Source organism: Coregonus lavaretus (assembly GCF_964263955.1).
Source record: "Coregonus lavaretus genome assembly, chromosome: 2".
In the NCBI taxonomy this organism is placed as follows: Eukaryota; Metazoa; Chordata; class Actinopteri; order Salmoniformes; family Salmonidae; genus Coregonus; species Coregonus lavaretus.
Window position 1 is genome coordinate 50271059 of NC_139989.1, and position 17972 is coordinate 50289030.

The 17972-nt window shown below is 40.8% G+C and overlaps 1 protein-coding gene across 2 annotated transcripts; it reads left to right on the forward strand.

Annotated features, from left to right (window-relative positions):
* Positions 1–5921: 5921 nt before the first annotated feature.
* On the forward strand, positions 5922–17944 carry LOC311143743 (GRB2-related adaptor protein 2-like). Of its 2 annotated transcripts, XM_084179617.1 has the most exons (10): positions 5922–6008; positions 6097–6198; positions 9700–9774; positions 11365–11500; positions 11734–11825; positions 11965–12084; positions 12723–12912; positions 13609–13704; positions 13928–14047; positions 15906–17944. In XM_084179617.1, exons 4-10 carry the CDS (start codon positions 11423–11425, stop codon positions 16080–16082), a joined length of 873 nt encoding a protein of 290 aa, XP_084035743.1. In that variant the 5' UTR covers positions 5922–6008; positions 6097–6198; positions 9700–9774; positions 11365–11422; the 3' UTR covers positions 16083–17944. The 2 variants fall into 2 exon arrangements, with proteins under 2 accessions (XP_084035743.1, XP_084035744.1); XM_084179618.1 differs by lacking the exon at positions 9700–9774.
* Positions 17945–17972: the final 28 nt, after the last annotated feature.

A 17972-nucleotide genomic window follows, 5' to 3' on the forward strand; every position in this document is an offset into this window, starting at 1 on the left:
TACTTCTAATCAATGATCCATTTCAGATATTTAACTGGACTATTTGTTATTCGAAGCACCTTGCGAATATTGACTGGTCTGCTCCATGCCATCTCTCCTTATCCTGTTTTGCACTTTCAACAGTTCAGTGCCCAACAGTGTAGTGGTTGCCTGGTTGAATGCAACCTGTTTGAAAAGTTGTGCTGGAGTTCCTACCCTGACGTCATTGCTCATTTCGCGCATGGGAGGGTGGCGGGATGGATTAGAAAATTCAATGGACTGAGTAAAGGAGCAGCCATAGTGCTAGATAAAGGCCTCATCGTTGTATCTGTGCCATTATAGTGTCTGTGACAGCATGGGCAGCGCTACTGAGGCTATCTCCATTTTAAACTAGCACATTGTCTTCTTCTTCATTGGCTGATTCCTCCCTACCCAGTTGACTACTTTAAAATGGTGGAAGCCCTCAATAGCAATGCCCATGTTAAAACGGGTTCAAATCAAATCAAATCAAATCAAATTTTATTGGTCACATGCGCCGAATACAACAGGTGCAGACATTGCAGTGAAATGCTTACTTACAGCCCTTAACCAACAGTGCATTTATTTTAAACAAAAAAAAGTAAGAATAAAACAACAACAACAAAAAAGTGTTGAGAAAAAAAGAGCAGAAGTAAAATAAAGTGACAGTAGGGAGGCTATATATACAGTAAAATAAAGTGACAGTAGGGAGGCTATATATACAGGGGGGTACCGTTGCAGAGTCAATGTGCGGGGGCACCGGCTAGTTGAGGTAGTTGAGGTAATATGTACATGTGGGTAGAGTTAAAGTGACTATGCATAAATACTTAACAGAGTAGCAGCAGCGTAAAAAGGATGGGGTGGGGGGGCAGTGCAAATAGTCCGGGTAGCCATGATTAGCTGTTCAGGAGTCTTATGGCTTGGGGGTAGAAGCTGTTGAGAAGTCTTTTGGACCTAGACTTGGCACTCCGGTACCGCTTGCCGTGCGGTAGCAGAGAGAACAGTCTATGACTAGGGTGGCTGGAGTCTTTGACAATTTTGAGGGCCTTCCTCTGACACCGCCTGGTATAGAGGTCCTGGATGGCAGGGAGCTTTGCCCCAGTGATGTACTGGGCCGTACGCACTACCCTCTGTAGTGCCTTGCGGTCAGAGGCCAAGCAGTTGCCATACCAGGCGGTGATGCAACCAGTCAGGATGCTCTCGATGGTGCAGCTGTAGAATTTTTTGAGGATCTGAGGACCCATGCCAAATCTTTTTAGTCTCCTGAGGGGGAATACGCTTTGTCGTGCCCTCTTCACGACTGTCTTGGTGTGTTTGGACCATGATAGTTCGTTGGTGATGTGGACACCAAGGAACTTGAAGCTCTCAACCTGTTCCACTACAGCCCCGTCGATGAGAATGGGGGCGTGCTCAGTCCTCTTTTTTTTCCTGTAGTCCACAATCATCTCCTTTGTCTTGGTCACGTTGAGGGAGAGGTTGTTGTCCTGGCACCACACGGCCAGATCTCTGACCTCCTCCCTATAGGCTGTCTCATCGTTGTCGGTGATCAGGCCTACCACTGTTGTGTCGTCGGCAAACTTAATGATGGTGTTGGAGTCGTGCCTGGCCATGCAGTCATGGGTGAACACAGAGGGTTATATTCCATGAGGAGTCCTCAATCTATCTGGATGATACCCCCCTTTTCCCGCATGGACAGCCAGACAGACAGACAGACACACACACACACACACACACACACACACACACACACACACACACACACACACACACACACACACACACAAAGGTTGGGTACTGTACATCAGAGGAGGCTGGTGGGAGGAGCTGTATGAAGACCTGCTCATTGTAATGGCTGGAATGGAATTAATGGAACATATCAAACACATCAAATATATGGAAACCACATCTTTGACTCTGTTCCATCTATTCCATTCCAGCCATTACAATGATCCCGTACTGCTATAGCTCCTCCCACCAGCCTCCTCTGCTGTACATGTACTGAGGGATGTAGCTCAGTTGGTAGAGCAACGCCAGGGTTGTGGGTTCGCTTCCCACGGGGGGTATGAAAAAAATAAATAATAATAATGTATGCACTAACTGTAAGTCGCTCTGGATAAGAGCGTCTGCTAAATGACTAAAATGTAAAATGTAAAATGTACTGCGTCAACTCAGATGATCTTCTCGGCATTCTTGCTCTGTGCAAAGGGCCCCATCTAGTGGCTAAAATATTTTCATGACCAGAAAGTGTCTGACACTTGCGTCTCACACACACACACGCGCGCGCATACATGCACATGCCTACTCAGCTGAATGTTTAGTTTGTTGGTGGGTCACAAACGGATGTGAGTGAGTGTGGAACCTGCAGCTGTAGATGAGGAGGTTTGGCTGAGGTGCTGACATGTGAGGCTGGGGATTCAGGCCAAACAGTGTTGAGTCTATTACAAACTCCCTATTAAAGCTTCCTCCTTGTAAGAACCTTCCATCATCACGCTCACATACTGTAAGTAGGTAGATATATCCTTTATGGATCACTACCTAAGAAAAGCATTATTGGATATTTGACTGATTATGATTCATCAGACTAAGTCATTGCAACAACAAAATAGAAGTTGCTGCATATCAGTTATACAGAATAGGTGGTGGTTAGGGGGAGGTGAGGTCTCCTCTACAGGCTTCAAAATAGTCAAAGCAAGATAAGCATTAATTAAAATAATGACCTTTTTCCCTTTATTCATATTACAACCACTCACTTTCAGTTATTTGAAAAGGAAATCATCTCCCAGATATCACTATTTCTAAAACAAGCCATAGAAAGTTGGTTGCAATTTCAATTTAATCCCCCAGAAACGACAGAACAAATAATGCAACAAATATTGTGGTTAAACTCAAATATACTAATTGACAAAAAACTTATTTTTTGGTCAAAATGTTTAAAAAAGGTATAATCTTTGTAAATGATATCATCGGTAGGACTGGTGGAGTTATGTCGCACATGCAGCTAACAAAAACTTATGGAAATGTCTGCTCTACCCAAAATTACAACCAAATAATTGCAGCCTTACCACAAAAATGGAAGAGGAAAGTGGAAGGAGGAGAAAGTAAGGAACTTGTCTGTCGGCCTTGCATTTAAGAACATAATTGGTTAAGGAAAACTGTGATAAATAAAAAAGTATATCAGTTTCATTTAAGGACCAAAGGATTGACAGCGGTCCCATATAGATTGCAAAATAGTTGGGAAGAGATTTTTGACGTACCGATCCCATGGCATAGTGTTTATGAACTGATACACAAAATGACACCGGATTCAAAACTTAGAATCTTTCAATTTAAATTATTATCTAAAATTCTTGCTACCAATATAATGTTATTTATATGGGGGATACAATCTTCCCAACTCTGCAGATTTTGCTGCGAAGAGATAGAATCATTAGATCATTTGTTTTGGTACTGTCCATTTGTAGCTTGTTTTTGGACACAGGTCCAGGAATGGCTAAAGGATTGCAATATTTACCTGGAGCTAACCCTGCAGATAGCACTACTGGGTGATCTGAAAAGTCATAGTCAATCGATCAATAACATAATAATACTATTAGCAAAAATGTTTATTTTTAATTCACAATCTGTAGAAACAATGAGAATAGAAAGGTTCAGAACTTTTGTAAGACATCACAGTACAGTTGAAATATATATGCCAAATAGAAATCCTATATGGATGGTGTTAAAAGATAGATGGGAGGTGTTGAATGGAATTGAAGGATGGGACTAATAACAACTAACAACAAACAATAACAAGATAACTAATAATGTAGGCACGCTGTGTCCATAATAAGTGTATGGGTTGTATGTTGGGAGCTTTTGTGAAGGAGCACAGTTAGAAAGATATGGCATATAGAAGCTAACCGGATGGACATCATGAAAATGATCGGAGAGGTTGAGAGTAGAAGAAGTTCAGGAGAAAGAACAAACAAAATGTAATTATTGTAAAATTGACTGTGTCCATAAAATGTAGATAGTGGGTATGGGCTGGAAGTAGAGGCCTAGGCGTTGTTGTTCACTAGTTTACTCCAAGTGGGGAAAGGGTGGCGGGGTTGGAAAGTAATAAAGGTGAATATATATATATATATTTTTTTTTTTTAAGCTGTAAGTCGCTCTGGATAAGAGCGTCTGCTAAATAACTAAAATGTAAATGTAAATGTAAAGGATATGTATGTATGTATGTATGTATGTATGTATGTATGTATGTATGTATGTATGTATGTATGTATGTATGTATGTATGTATGTATGTATGTATGTATGTATGTATGTATGTATGTATGTATGTATGTATGTATGTATATGTATGTATGTATGTATGTGTGTATGTGTGTATATATGTGTATGATGATGTTGTTACTGCAGAGTGATATAAAATGTAATATAAACCAAAAGCTCTGTAAATAAATGGGAGGGTACTCCCTTCTCCTTAAATCTACCATAGGCTTCATTTTTTGCTCAGCTGGATGTTTTGATCAAATCCATTAATTGGAAGGTCATTGATATACAGTAAATCCTTGATTATGTTGTTTATTTTTATTAACTATTTGTGTTGTTGAGTATTGTTTCACATTCGATTATATTCTTAACATTACCGAAGGGGTATAGCAATATGTCCGATTACAATAGGAGTTTTATACCCACCCTGCCTATCAATAAATTATGCTGACACACCTCTTTCTCTCTATCACTTCTGTATTTTGTGTAGACATTCTAATATGTGCTGTTGTAAGCAATGTAACATTGTAAACTGTAAATTGTAAACTATAGCTACATGGCAGGCTGTCACTATAGATTTTCACACTTCCAGTGCAATACACCAGGATGACCTAAAGGTACCTTTTACCATAGTCACTGTAAAAAGAGGTTGTGCAGTTTATCATACATTTACAGTACAAGCCTGATGTTTGAAAGAGCAAGATAATCTATACTACTTAGTCCCCTGTTGCTACTCTGGTTCTGAGGGTCGAATCGTGCTAAACTGAGGGCCTGCAGGTGCAGCTATAGACTGAACCCTGGGGGCTGACACATTACTTCCCCATGTCAACTGAATTTCATGTTTACTCTGCTGTCCATTCACTTTCCTTCCTCTGCTTCTGTTACAGCTGAACAATGGTATGTGGAATTTCATTGCCAACTACACTGAATTAATCTGGTGGCCTTTACCACAACTTTATTACAACTGGTGTGTAAAAAAAAACAAAAGAGGAGTTTGAACTATCATTTCTTCTCTGTGAAAAATTACTTGTCATTTACATCAGGAACATCAAGTGGACCAAGCTTTAGAGTCAGCAAGAAATAATATTGAACTAGAAAAAAAGAAAACGAAACCACACAGTAATCTCTAGGGGTTTGACTTCCTGTCACACACTCTGCAGCTGTAGTTAGCAACATGTGAAGACTTGCACAAGAGGCTGTTGAGGGGAGGACAGAAACCATTTGTTTTATACCGTTCCATTTATTCTGTTCCAGCCATTACTAAGAGCCAGTCCTCCCCAATTAAGGTACCACCTGCCGCCCGTGACAGAGTTACAGTATCTATCCCTCAGCCTCTTTGCATGGAGTGAACTCCATGCTTGCTCTCTATGAATGATGGTCAGCAGCGTGTGTAATGAATGTATAGCCCAGAAAAAACACACCAAACGCATTTTTCTAAAGAGAAATAAATAATAATAATAATAATAATATGCCATTTAGCAGAAATATGAGTACTGTAGATAACTTTATATAACCAAATTCCAAAGCCATCTGTGTCCATTAACTGTATAATGTAGGCTGAATTATATAATTTATATTGGTATTCATTAGAATTATTTGCTGTAAAGTCCAAAGTTCCTTTTGAAAAGAGGCGGTCTCAAACCAAGTGCAAGTAACTGGAGTAACTGGTTAATTTCCGCCGTGGGACATTCAGTTATTGCGCGTGTTGGGAAGGGAACTCGAAAGTCTCTCTGTTGTCATACTTAAATGAAAGGACGCGTAAGTAAACAGTCTTTAAAGGATTTGTTTAAATTACCTTCATGGTTTTACTAATATGACATTTTCCATTTGATGCGAACTTGCGAAGTCCTGACTGAAATGGTGATCTAGTTGGCAAAACCCTGGCTGGCTGCGTACATTTCCCGACCTCTTGTGACTGTCAACGCGTGGCTCTTTACATGAGATAAAGGTAAATATCATATTGCAATATACAGTTTACCCATTTGCAGAAAGCTTGATTATTCTTACATACGTGATGCAACCATCAATGTAAATGCAATGTGCACCACTGTTATATGGGTAGCCTGATCATGTCACCAAAATGACCAAACTTCTGATAATGTCATGCTGGCTTGAAGACACTGCTTGGAGAGCAATCCACTCAACTTCAGTCACTGGGTTACAGAGTCATCGAAGTCTCTCTCTCTAATCTCAGGAACCGCTGTTACAGTCATACCCACGCCACTGTTTTACTGTAATGGAATTCATTAGAATAATTAGTCAGCTTCCTCTCATCTGAATTGTGAATCATCATTGCTCTTTAGTGGTTGGAGAACTGTCTCTCTCTCAAGAGTGGTATCTCTATAATTTGTTGGAGCTCTATTAGATTCTGAATATATGGCCACTAACTAACCGGACTATTGAAAGAAGTACCACATAGAGTACTTTTACTACCTGTTTGATACAAGCAATAACTGTTCCCAGTAACCAACAGCTGTCCACAAACATTGGTGAAAAGGCTGTGCAATATAGTTCTGGACCACATAAGTAGGCTATGAGACGACTTGTTACCATAATATGCAATGCTATTATAAATGTATAACAACAAGGATATTATCTTTAACCTAACAGTTGAAAATGTTTAATTATTGGTAAATTATTTGAAAACGAACTGTACCTATAGTCCCCCTGCCCATGCCAGCGTGATGTGAAAGGTATTTTGAAATAGCTTTTTGTTTGAACGTTTTTTCCTCATTGGTTTGTGTGCTCAGTGCTCTAAAAGGTCAAACGGTCTCTCCTCTGGGATGTGGTAATTTATTAGTAGTAGGAGATAAGTTCAACAATAGTTGTATTTATGTGATGAGGAAGTATGTTCATAATGTGTTTTCATTTGATATTAAACTCAGTAAAAATAGAAAACCACTGAAGAGGATAGGTGCAGTATTGAGCAAGCTTTATAAGTTAACTTAAAAAATATATATATATTTGCTAATACAAGGTCCTCTATTCAATCATAGTAGACATGATTCAATCATAGTAGGCTAGCCATGTCGGTCTAATTGATATAGTGTGAGCTACTATGGTGTGTCAAATAGATTACATACAGCACAGCATCATTGGATCTTTTAGTGCTTTACCTGGCAGTAAATTGTTGTTTGAATTTGGATTTCCTAAAAAAATGATGTCCAATAAATTAACCGCTTTAACATTATTGAGAATGGATGGATATTTATAAATGTATATACAGTATTGTCTAGTACTGTTCTCCTCAGAGCTGGGTAGTTGGATGTCATAGTCACTCTCAAAAACACATTCTGCACATTCTTCACTAATCTGTGATTTGTGAAGTGTAGAGAAATGTTTAATGCCTTCACATAGTTAGGCTTTGCATAATGGAAATTCTTAATAATAAAACATACAATTTCTAACATTTCTAACAAAGAAAATGATGGATGCTACTCGCTCCGTAATAGATGTTATCACTTCTACAATGTCCGTTATTTAATAAAGGTATCTGTTTAAGACATCATAACCCTATTTCCTTGATTAATGGTGGAATGTTTTGCCCCACAAGACTATATAACAACCTATTGGGCTGTTGAGGAGGCACAAAAGTGCTAAGAAAAAAACAGTTGGGAGCTGAAAAAATCCAGCTAAAATTCATGTGGGTAGTTAGAGTCGAAACCACTGCAAATATCCCCTTCACCCAGATCACTGTAACAGGGAAGCTCTAGGGAAGTTGGCACATTGCAAACATGCCCCTGGCTCACCTTACTGGTGAGATGTTAGTAGACTAGATCCCCTCTGCTCTGCACTGTATCTTCCCAGGGGACCAACTGTTTTGTTACTGTTTTACATGTTTGAGACGTCCATCCTCTAGAGCACTCAACTCTTACCCTACGAGGTCCGTAGCCTGCTGGTTTTCTGTTCTACATGATTAATTAATTGCACACACCTGGTGTCCTAGGTCTAAATCAGTCCCTAATTAGAGGGGAACAATGAACAAATGCAGTGGAACCGGCTTCGGGGTCCAGAGTTGAGTTTGAGGGCTCTAGAGTGACAACAACGAGGTTCTGTCTGTCTGTGTGTGTGTTCCCGGCTGTCTAACAGCAGAATTGTCCTGAGAGAAGAATGATGGAGTAGTTTGTGGGATGTATTTCACCAGTGGTTTTTTAAATATTTTACCAGTGGTTTATGCTCGTTGGGGTGGGGTAGGGGGTTTAGTGGTGGTCAGTGTAGTGTCTTACCTTTCTATATCTCTCTTGCAGTGCGGTTGACAGTATTTTCAGATTTGTTGGATGTATGCAGTTTATGTACATGCAATTTCAGCAAGCTGCTGGGATATGTTTTATGAATCTCAAACCCAAAGTAAGAATTATATTGATAATGTTTATGAGGCAATGGTATCAGGAGGTTCGCTTCATTCATTCCATTCATTAGTAAAAAATGAGAGCCATTCAGAGAGGCAAGTGATTTAAAACTAAAGTGCATGTTTGGCTGCATGCATGTTTTACTGTGTTTACGGTAAAATGTTTTATGGAGCAAGGGAGTTAGATAACACAGATTGAGTGTACTTCTGTGTACACACATGGTTCAACTGAAGTGGGAATCATTTAGATTAAATAATTTGTTGAATTTATGTCAATGGAATTGGTGGTGATATCCCTTGACCTTCTCCTTACTCATCCAAACCTCTAAGAAAAATGACTCTCTTGTTATCGTGTGTGTTTCTATTCAACTGATATGTGAGCTATTACTGTCAATAAGTGAATATGTTGTGTTGACTTTAGAGAGAGAGATAGAGGAGAGTTTGCTCCTCTGCTTTAATGAATAGTTCCTTTCTGGTAATGAAAAAGAGAGAGAAAGAGATACATCTGGGTCTGACAGAAACACTCATAGTTAAGACGACTTTCTAGATGTAATTGAATTTAATCTTTAGTTGTCCTCGTGTTGTTTATGCGGCCTTCCGTCCGGCTCAGTAGAGCTCTGTGAATGATTCTCATTATCATCTATCTACCCTCACTCATATCCGCTCTGAATAAGACTGTTAGAGAGGGGGAACAGAAGGGGTCTTTTACTGCAGAGTAGGAGTTTTAATCAGGGTACAGGATGGGAGCCGTGGTGAGCAATAGAAGCTGATACTACAGCGCTGTCATTGGCTCCCTCCGGTGTCTGATGGCTGAATAGGTAGAGAGGTAGGGCTGGGATAGATCATGTGTATCTATGGTTCTGGGGATGGATAATGTAGGTGATTTGGGAGCATGCATTGCAGACCCCCCCCCCCCCACCACCACCACACACACCTGGGAGAGCAGCAAATTCAACATCACAGATAATTACCATCATGAGATTTCAATCTCTTTTTACTTAATTGAAAGGGGAAATGGACAGCTCCTGATGTTGCTTGTCCTCCTCTGACTCGCTCTCCTCCCTGTTCATCCATGCTCATGTCCGTTTATGTATCCCGTAGGTAAACACTAACACATGGTGAATGCTGCGAACTACCGAAGCAAGAATTGTTCTATCCTCAGCTTAGTGACAGAAGGTAAGGGGAAGTGTCTGGCTCAGGCAACTTCTTTCTGTTTTGCTTCCATTTTAAAATGATTTTCCAGTTTCCCCATTTCTTTATTTTTCATTTTCCGTATCTAAAACTCATAGCTAGGAAGAGGATATATTTATCTAGAGTTATACTTAGGCTTGTGTTCAGTAGGATACAACCGAGCAAAAGGGTTTTGAAACTAAATCTGTGTTCTTATTGGACAACCCCTCTTATATCATCTCCTCCATTTCAAAATGTTTTCTCATGTTTTATCACACTGAATGTATTTCCCCCATGCAACGGCCGTTACAGCCTCAGGTGTTGAGTTACTGGCAATGTCGATCTAAATACAAGTATACAGTAAGCTGTTTAAACAGTGGAGTTATTTGTAGGCAAATTAAGGTATGGCCTATGCTCCTTATAGGAGCATATAGGAGCTAAGGGCTTAAAGGTCTAATGCAGCCGTTTTTATCTCAATATCAAATCATTTCTGATTATCAATTTAGTACCTTACTGTGATCTTTTTCAATTAAAATGGTCAAAAAGAACAAAAAATAGCTTCTTAACAAGAATTTAGCTAGGACTCTTTGGGAGTGGTCTGAATGAGGAGGGGAAAACTGAAAACTATAGCTGTTATTGGAAGAGAGGTAGAGGTAGTGTGCACTACAGACAGCTATATCGGTCTGTTAATACAGGACTAGTAAAACATTATTTTTTACAATAATGTTTTTAGAATTATTATTTTTAGGGGGTGCTGCAGCACTCTCAGCACCCCTACTTCCTGCGTCTATGATCAGGTGTGTGTGTGGTCTCAATTAAAATATAGCTATGCATGGGCGGAGAAGCAGAGGGCAGTTATCGTTCCAAGGAAATTAACTTCCTAAATATGATTAGGCTATAGTTTACATTGTCTAGAAATACATATTGATCACCTTATATTTTTATCTCTGTCTGAAAATCGTCCCACTCCTAAAAGGTAGGCTATAAAACGTATCTCAATAGAAAGTGCAAGTGTCTGCTCTCTCTGCAACTCTTCAAACTATGTCTAGCCTGTTGGCTGATATAGCCCAGTAACACCGATAGCCTAATATAATGGGCCACGTTAGAATCTCTGGTAATTTAACCTATTTCTTGGGTTATTTTTTGCGCATTTTGATATTGCCTATAGGGCACACAATTGCTGGGACCATGGCTGGCAAGTGAGCTGCGACACATACGCCTAAAGTAACATTGCGGGACTGCGGTTCGGTTCGGGACAAGTTATTGCGGTAGCGGGTGGGAGTCGGACAGAAAGCCAGCGGGAGGGAGCGGGTACGGTATCAAAAGTTTGGAACGCTCTTTCTTATTGTCTATTAACTAATTTACTGCAGGCAGGCCAAAACTCCATCCCACCAAAACAGCCTGAAATATCAGGCGGTCTTTTTAAACAGCACTTACACTAAAAGGGCATAATCATCATTTTCACAATTTCACAGTATTATTCCAACCTCGAAATATATCTAAAACACAGGAAATCACGTTTTTGACTGCACTGCATAGTTTTCTTACTTTGAAACTACCAACCCACAACTCTCCCTGACTCATCTCATTCCATAGACCGATTGCAGTCCTTCTGCCTCCCTACTCCACCTCATTGACCCTTCCACCTGTCGCCATGGAAGCCAGAGGAATGTACGAGTTTAATGCTACGGCTGAGGATGAGCTGAGCTTCCGAAAGGGAGACATCCTGAAGGTGAGTATGACCCGAGAGAGAACGGGAGGAGACACATTACAATTCAGAATAGTGTGCCATAGTAAGACTAATGAATGGAAGTAATACAACTGAGCGTGGGACTTGGCTTCAAAGACAAATTCCACCAATCTAATTCCTATATTCTACACACAAAGTTCTACTGTTGTATTCTGCTGTAATATTAAACCTAAACAGTGACCTATTGTTTTTGTTTATCTCTGTTCCCTAATCAGATTCTAGGTAATCAAGATGAGTGGTTTAAGGCAGAGCTACATGGACTGGAAGGCTTTGTGCCCCAAAACTACATTGAGAGACAAACCCCAAGGTCAAATAAAGTGACTCATTCTCATCCATAAAATGTTTACAGTACACATGTCTTTGAACACACACATACAACCTGAGTTTGTATGCTTACAGTAAGTACAGTATAGCCACATCTGTATACTGTATCTCTCTCTGTCCAGCTGGTTCAAGGAGACGGCCAGCCGCAGCTCTGCTGAGGAGCTCCTGATGTCTAGGGAGGTGGGGGGATTCCTGATCCGTGGCAGTCAGAGCTCCCCTGGAGAATTTTCCATCTCTGTCAGGTGGGTGGGTGTAGGCTCAGACCAGGATATTACAGGGAGCTGACTGATTACAATACTGTCCCTAGGGGGGTTAGAGTTTGCGCCGCATGAACTCTGTAAAATGTGGTAACATGTTAACCTGAAAACTTACCTGAAAAACTCATCTGTGAATATTTTCACAATCCCCCTCCATTTCTCATTAAATGTCTATGAGCCAGGGGAAGAGTTCTGTTTCTGTAGGTTATACTTCATATTACTGGTACAGCTTTTCCTTGCAATATCTAACATAAGCCAGCAGGGGACAATGAAAGTACTGCACCAGAGAAACAGTTGACTTTGGATTTATGGAATGAGGACAGGGCACAACTAAATTGTTTGAATCATGACTCATCCCATCCTATCATTATACCAGGGTTGGGGTCAATTCCATTTCAATTCCAGTTAATTCAGACACTAAACCAAATTCAAATTTCAAATGTTCCTCATTGAAAAGCATTGAAAATAATTGGAATGTCAGTGTACTTCCTGAATTGACTGGAATTTAAATGGAATTTAAATGGAATTGACCCCAACCCTGCATTGTACTGTATGTGACTAAGAGGCCAGATGTTGTGTTGTGACATGCTTCACTGATATAACAAACCATACTTTCCCCTCAGACATGAGTTTGACGTGCAGCATTTCAAAGTGATGAAGGACAGCAAAGGCCACTACTTCCTGTGGTCGGAGAAGTTCACTTCCCTCAACAAGCTGGTGGACTACTACAAGAACACCTCCATCTCCAAGCAACGGGACATCTACCTTAGAGACGGTAGCCAGGATGACCAGAGCCCATCCACACCCCAACCGGTATTTCGTATATTATCTCAGCTCAATCCACTCTTTAGTGAAGCCTTCCTTCCCTTTCTTGACTTCCCACTTTACTTCCTGTATCTCAAGCACAGATACAAGAACCGAAATCAGTGGTCTAAGGCACTGCATCGCAGTGCTAACTGTGCCACTAGAGATCCTGGTTCGAATCCAGGCTCTGTCGCAGCCGGCCGCGACCGGGAGACTCATGGGCGGCGCACAATTGGCCCAGCGTCGTCCAGGGTAGGGGAGGGAATGGCTGGCAGGGATGTAGCTCAGTTGATAGAGCATGGCGTTTGCAACGCCAGGGTTGTGGGTTTGATTCCCACGGGGGGCCAGTATAAAAAAATAATAATATATATATTCACTAACTGTAAGTCGCTCTGGATAAGAGCGTCTGCTAAATGACTAAAATGTAAATGTAATTGCACCAGAATGGTCTATTAACCAATGTTATTGGTCTATTAACCAATGTACCGCATGGTGATGTCACCATGGAAAGCCAAACCTGCTGATTAGAAGGTCCTGTGTAGATTGTACTTTCAACCAGCAAATATCAAGAAATAACACTGATCAAATGTCTTTGTTAGTATCATCAGCTGTTGTACAATGTGATATAAAACAGAGAAAGAAACTGCATTTTGACTGCACTGGGCCTTTATTAACCCTTTCCTCTCCACATCCTTCTGTTGTCAGTTGAAGAGGGGGAGTCTACCTGAAGAGAGGAGCTATGGGGCCCCTACTGCAGCCACAACACACCGCAGGGCCTCAGACCTTCCTCACAGTCAGCAGGTAAACACCACTCACCCTACAGTACTCACCCCACAGTACAACCCTACACTACCTTCAATGTAGTCTTCTGAATCATGTCGGTTTTTCAGAAGCTGCTATTTACCATGGTCATGTAAAACCATGTCATTGCTTTTATTGGATTTCATTGGATCTGTAATGTTTTACTGTGATGCTGAGACATAGGTTGGGTTAAAGGTTAGAGTCTGACCTGAAATTCCCCCAGAGTAAGAGACCAGGGATGGAGGCTCAGAGGGCTCACACCATAGGAACCCCTGGTAGAAACACCCCCCTCACCTCTTTCCCAGCCCCCCAACGGTCATCTGAAACCATGCCTCATCCACAGGTACAGTAGGCCTACTGTAGTCAGTAAATGGGAGATCATCCTTGATGTCCTCTGAAATGACTGGTTCCTATGGCCAACTATTACAGTGAGGGAAAAAAGTATTTGATCCCCTGCTGATTTTGTACGTTTGCTCACTGACAAATAAATTATCAGTCTATAATTTTAATGGTAGGTTTATTTGAACAGTGAGAGACAGAATAATTTTTTTTTAAAAATACAGAAAAACGCAAAAATGTTATAAATTGATTTGCATTTTAATGAGGGAAATAAGTATTTGACCCCCTCTCAATCAGAAAGATTTCTGGCTCCCAGGTGTCTTTTATACCGGTAACGAGCTGAGATTAGGAGCACACGCTTAAAGGGAGTGCTCCTAATCTCAGTTTGTTACCTGTATAAAAGACACCTGTCCACAGAAGCAATCAATCAATCAGATTCCAAACTCTCCATCATGGCCAAGACCAAATAGCTCTCCAAGGATGTCAGGGACAAGATTGTAGACCTACACAAGGCTGGAATGGGCTACAAGACCATCGCCAAGCAGCTTGGTGAGAAGGTGACAACAGTTGGTGCGATTATTCGCAAATGGAAGAAACACAAAATAACTGTCAATCTCCCTCGGCCTGGGATCACACCTCGGCCTAAGATCACACCTCATGGAGTTGCAATGATCATGAGAACGGTGAGGAATCAGCCCAGAACTACACGGGAGGATCTTGTCAATGATCTCAAGGCAGCTGGGACCATAGTCACCAAGAAAACAATTGGTAACACACTACGCCGTGAAGGACTGAAATCCTGCAGCGCCCGCAAGGTCCCCCTGCTCAAGAAAGCACATATACAGGCCCGTCTGAAGTTTTCCAATGAACATCTGAATGATTCAGAGGAGAACTGGGTGAAAGTGTTGTGGTCAGATGAGACCAAAATCGAGCTATTTGGCATCAACTCAACTCGCCGTGTTTGGAGGAGGAGGAATGCTGCCTATGACCCCAAGAACACCATCCCCACCATCAAACATGGAGGTGGAAACATTATGCTTTGGGGGTGTTTTTCTGCTAAGGGGAAAGGACAACTTCACCGCATCAAAGGGACGATGGACGGGGCCATGTACCGTCAAATCTTGGGTGAGAACCTCCTTCCCTCAGCCAGGGCATTGAAAATGGGTCGTGGATGGGTATTCCAGCATGACACTGACCCAAAACACACGGCCAAGGCAACAAAGGAGTGGCTCAAGAAGAAGCACATTAAGGTCCTGGAGTGGCCTAGCCAGTCTCCAGACCTTAATCCCATAGAAAATCTGTGGAGGGAGCTGAAGGTTCGAGTTGCCAAACGTCAGCCTCGAAACCTTAATGACTTGGAGAAGATCTGCAAAGAGGAGTGGGACAAAATCCCTCCTGAGATGTGTGCAAACCTGGTGGCCAACTACAAGAAACGTCTGACCTCTGTGATTGCCAACAAGGGTTTTGCCACCAAGTACTAAATCATGTTTTGCAGAGGGGTCAAATACTTATTTCCCTCATTAAAATGCAAATCAATTTATAACATTTCTGACATGCGTTTTTCTGAATTTTTTGTTGTTATTCTGTCTCTCACTGTTCAAATAAACCTACCACTAAAATTATAGACTGATCATGTCTTTGTCAGTGGGCAAACGTACAAAATCAGCAGGGGATTAAATACTTTTTTCCCTCACTGTACCTAACACAGGTTTGTTTCTGTGTGTGTGTGTGTGTGTGTGTGTGTGTGGGTGTGTGTGTTTGCCTGTGTGTGTGTGTGGTTTGTGTGTGTGTGTGTGTGTGTGTGTGTGTGTGTGTGTGTGTGTGTGTGTGTGTGTGTGTGTGTGTGTGTGTGTGTGTACCAGAGGGCAGTCATACAGGTGAAAGCGGTGTACGACTTCACAGCGGAGGAAGGGGACGAGCTAGGCTTCAGTGCAGGTGATGTCATTGACATTTTGGATCGCTCTGATCCATCATGGTGGAAAGGAAGATTACGGGGTAAAAGTGGTCTGTTCCCTGCCAACTATACCACACCATTATGAGGAAAGCCCAGAGAGAGATAAGTTGATCTTTGGATTTCTCCAATCATATGGACAGTGATGATAAGAGTCGGGCAACACACAGAAACTGCAGCAGCCCAAACTGTAGGAGGACTAAAAAGAAATTGGTTCACGTATGACTGATGATAACATATGCTTACACATTTATTTTAAAGCTGGTGCTTAGTAAATGGCATGATACAATTGGCATACCTAAATGACATTGATTTATAAGTAGTGGCGGACTTACCATTAGACTGAAGAGGCAATTGCCTCAGGCCTCACAACATCAAGGGGCCTCGTGAGCTGGGCATAATAATAATAAAAAATACTAGTAATCTTTTTTATTTTAAATAATTTCTCTGCATGAGGACTATTCCACCCTGACAGAGTTCCTGTGCATTGTTTCACGCGATATGATTGCAAATGTGACTTTCATTTAAATTAAGCTGCAGCAATGAGGCGCTTTCACAGCGGGGCAGAGATATATGCAATTAATGCAACCAGTGAAAATAAAAAGAAAGAAAGAAGATTTAACAGAACATTTTTGTAAGTTAATGCATTTCTTTAGTGAAAAGACAGGTGCTGCTGGTAATACTGACATTGTTGTCGAGGCAGCAGACGTGTAGACAATGTATCTGATGCAGTCGGGCCAAAAAGAGTATGGCATGTCATACTCTTTTTGGCCAGACAGAATCAGATCCATTGGATCCATATAGAAAGACAGAGGGGCGCTGTTTCACTCGCTCTGATAATCGGATAATCTCCAGTGAGATTGAAGGAAAGTTGGCAGGTGCAAAGTGCACTGTTCGGATGCTACTTTTTGAAGTGATTTGTTTGACAATCAGCTGAAAACATCATGACTTGTCGTGTTCATGGCACATTAAAAGGTAATACATTTTTACAGTTAAATTACGTCTCTACTATAAAACCCATAGAAATATGTTGTGCACCCAAATCACTAAGTCCGCCCCTGTTTATAAGGGAACTTCCACAACCCAGCTACAGTGTCATATCCATTGGAGGTTAAAAACTGGGAGCTATGCTGCCACACATTTACTGTATGGTACTACACTTTTTGTATTGTTACCTTTTTGTATTGTCTGTAGTGCTTGCTTTCAATTGTGAGGTCTCCATAGTAAATATGTCTTGTTAGTGAGCTACCAAATGTACAATGTCAGTTTGAGTATGCTTGTCATCTGTCTAAATTAAAACAATTATGTATATAAACCCTGGATTGCTGATGCTATGTATTGGCCAATGAGATGCTTTGAAGCTACTGTTCGGCCATATTGTCTCTCCTCAAAAGCAGTCTTCCATAGGAATTAATGGAATTTTTCATTATTTCATTTAAATGTTTCAAGGTCAAAATTACATGTATTTAAGTATTTTTTGTTGTAGTGGGGACAGTATTTTCAAAAAATTACACTTTAAGGAAAATGTTTTTATATATTTGTCCATGTTTTATTTTTATGCAAGTATGCATTAAGGTGTCTGTAATAGAATAACCGTGGCAAAAACAAATTTAGACATTAATAAATGCATTTCTATAGCTTCCAAAATATGTTTTACAACGGTGGGGGAGTGCCAAGATGGAGGCTCGATGGCTTCAAACAGCGCCCCCTGTCAGTCATCTAGTGTATACATAAATCATTGGTCTAAAATGATCTGACACTGATAATAATATTCCTGACCTGCAGTGTTGGGTAGTAGGGAACTACATGTCATTCAACTAGTAATTTAACTACATTTTGTAGTAGTTTGGTGGTAGTTTAACTAAATTCAAATCTAGGTAGTGTTTTCAGTAGTTAATTACTTTTTTGTAATGTAACGCTGTAGTAACTACTGGAAATACACACTACTTTTTTTTTTATAAAGTAAAATATGGGTGAA

Excerpts from the sequence above, each read along its gene's own strand:
- LOC311143743 (XM_084179617.1), top strand. The coding sequence starts at position 11,423 with ATGGAAGCCAGAGGAATGTACGAGTTTAATGCTACGGCTGAGGATGAG. Across the intron at positions 11,826-11,964 it reads ATTGAGAGACAAACCCCAAG|CTGGTTCAAGGAGACGGCCA; the intron begins GTCAAATAAAGT and ends CTCTCTGTCCAG. Across the intron at positions 12,913-13,608 it reads GCCCATCCACACCCCAACCG|TTGAAGAGGGGGAGTCTACC; the intron begins GTATTTCGTATA and ends TTCTGTTGTCAG.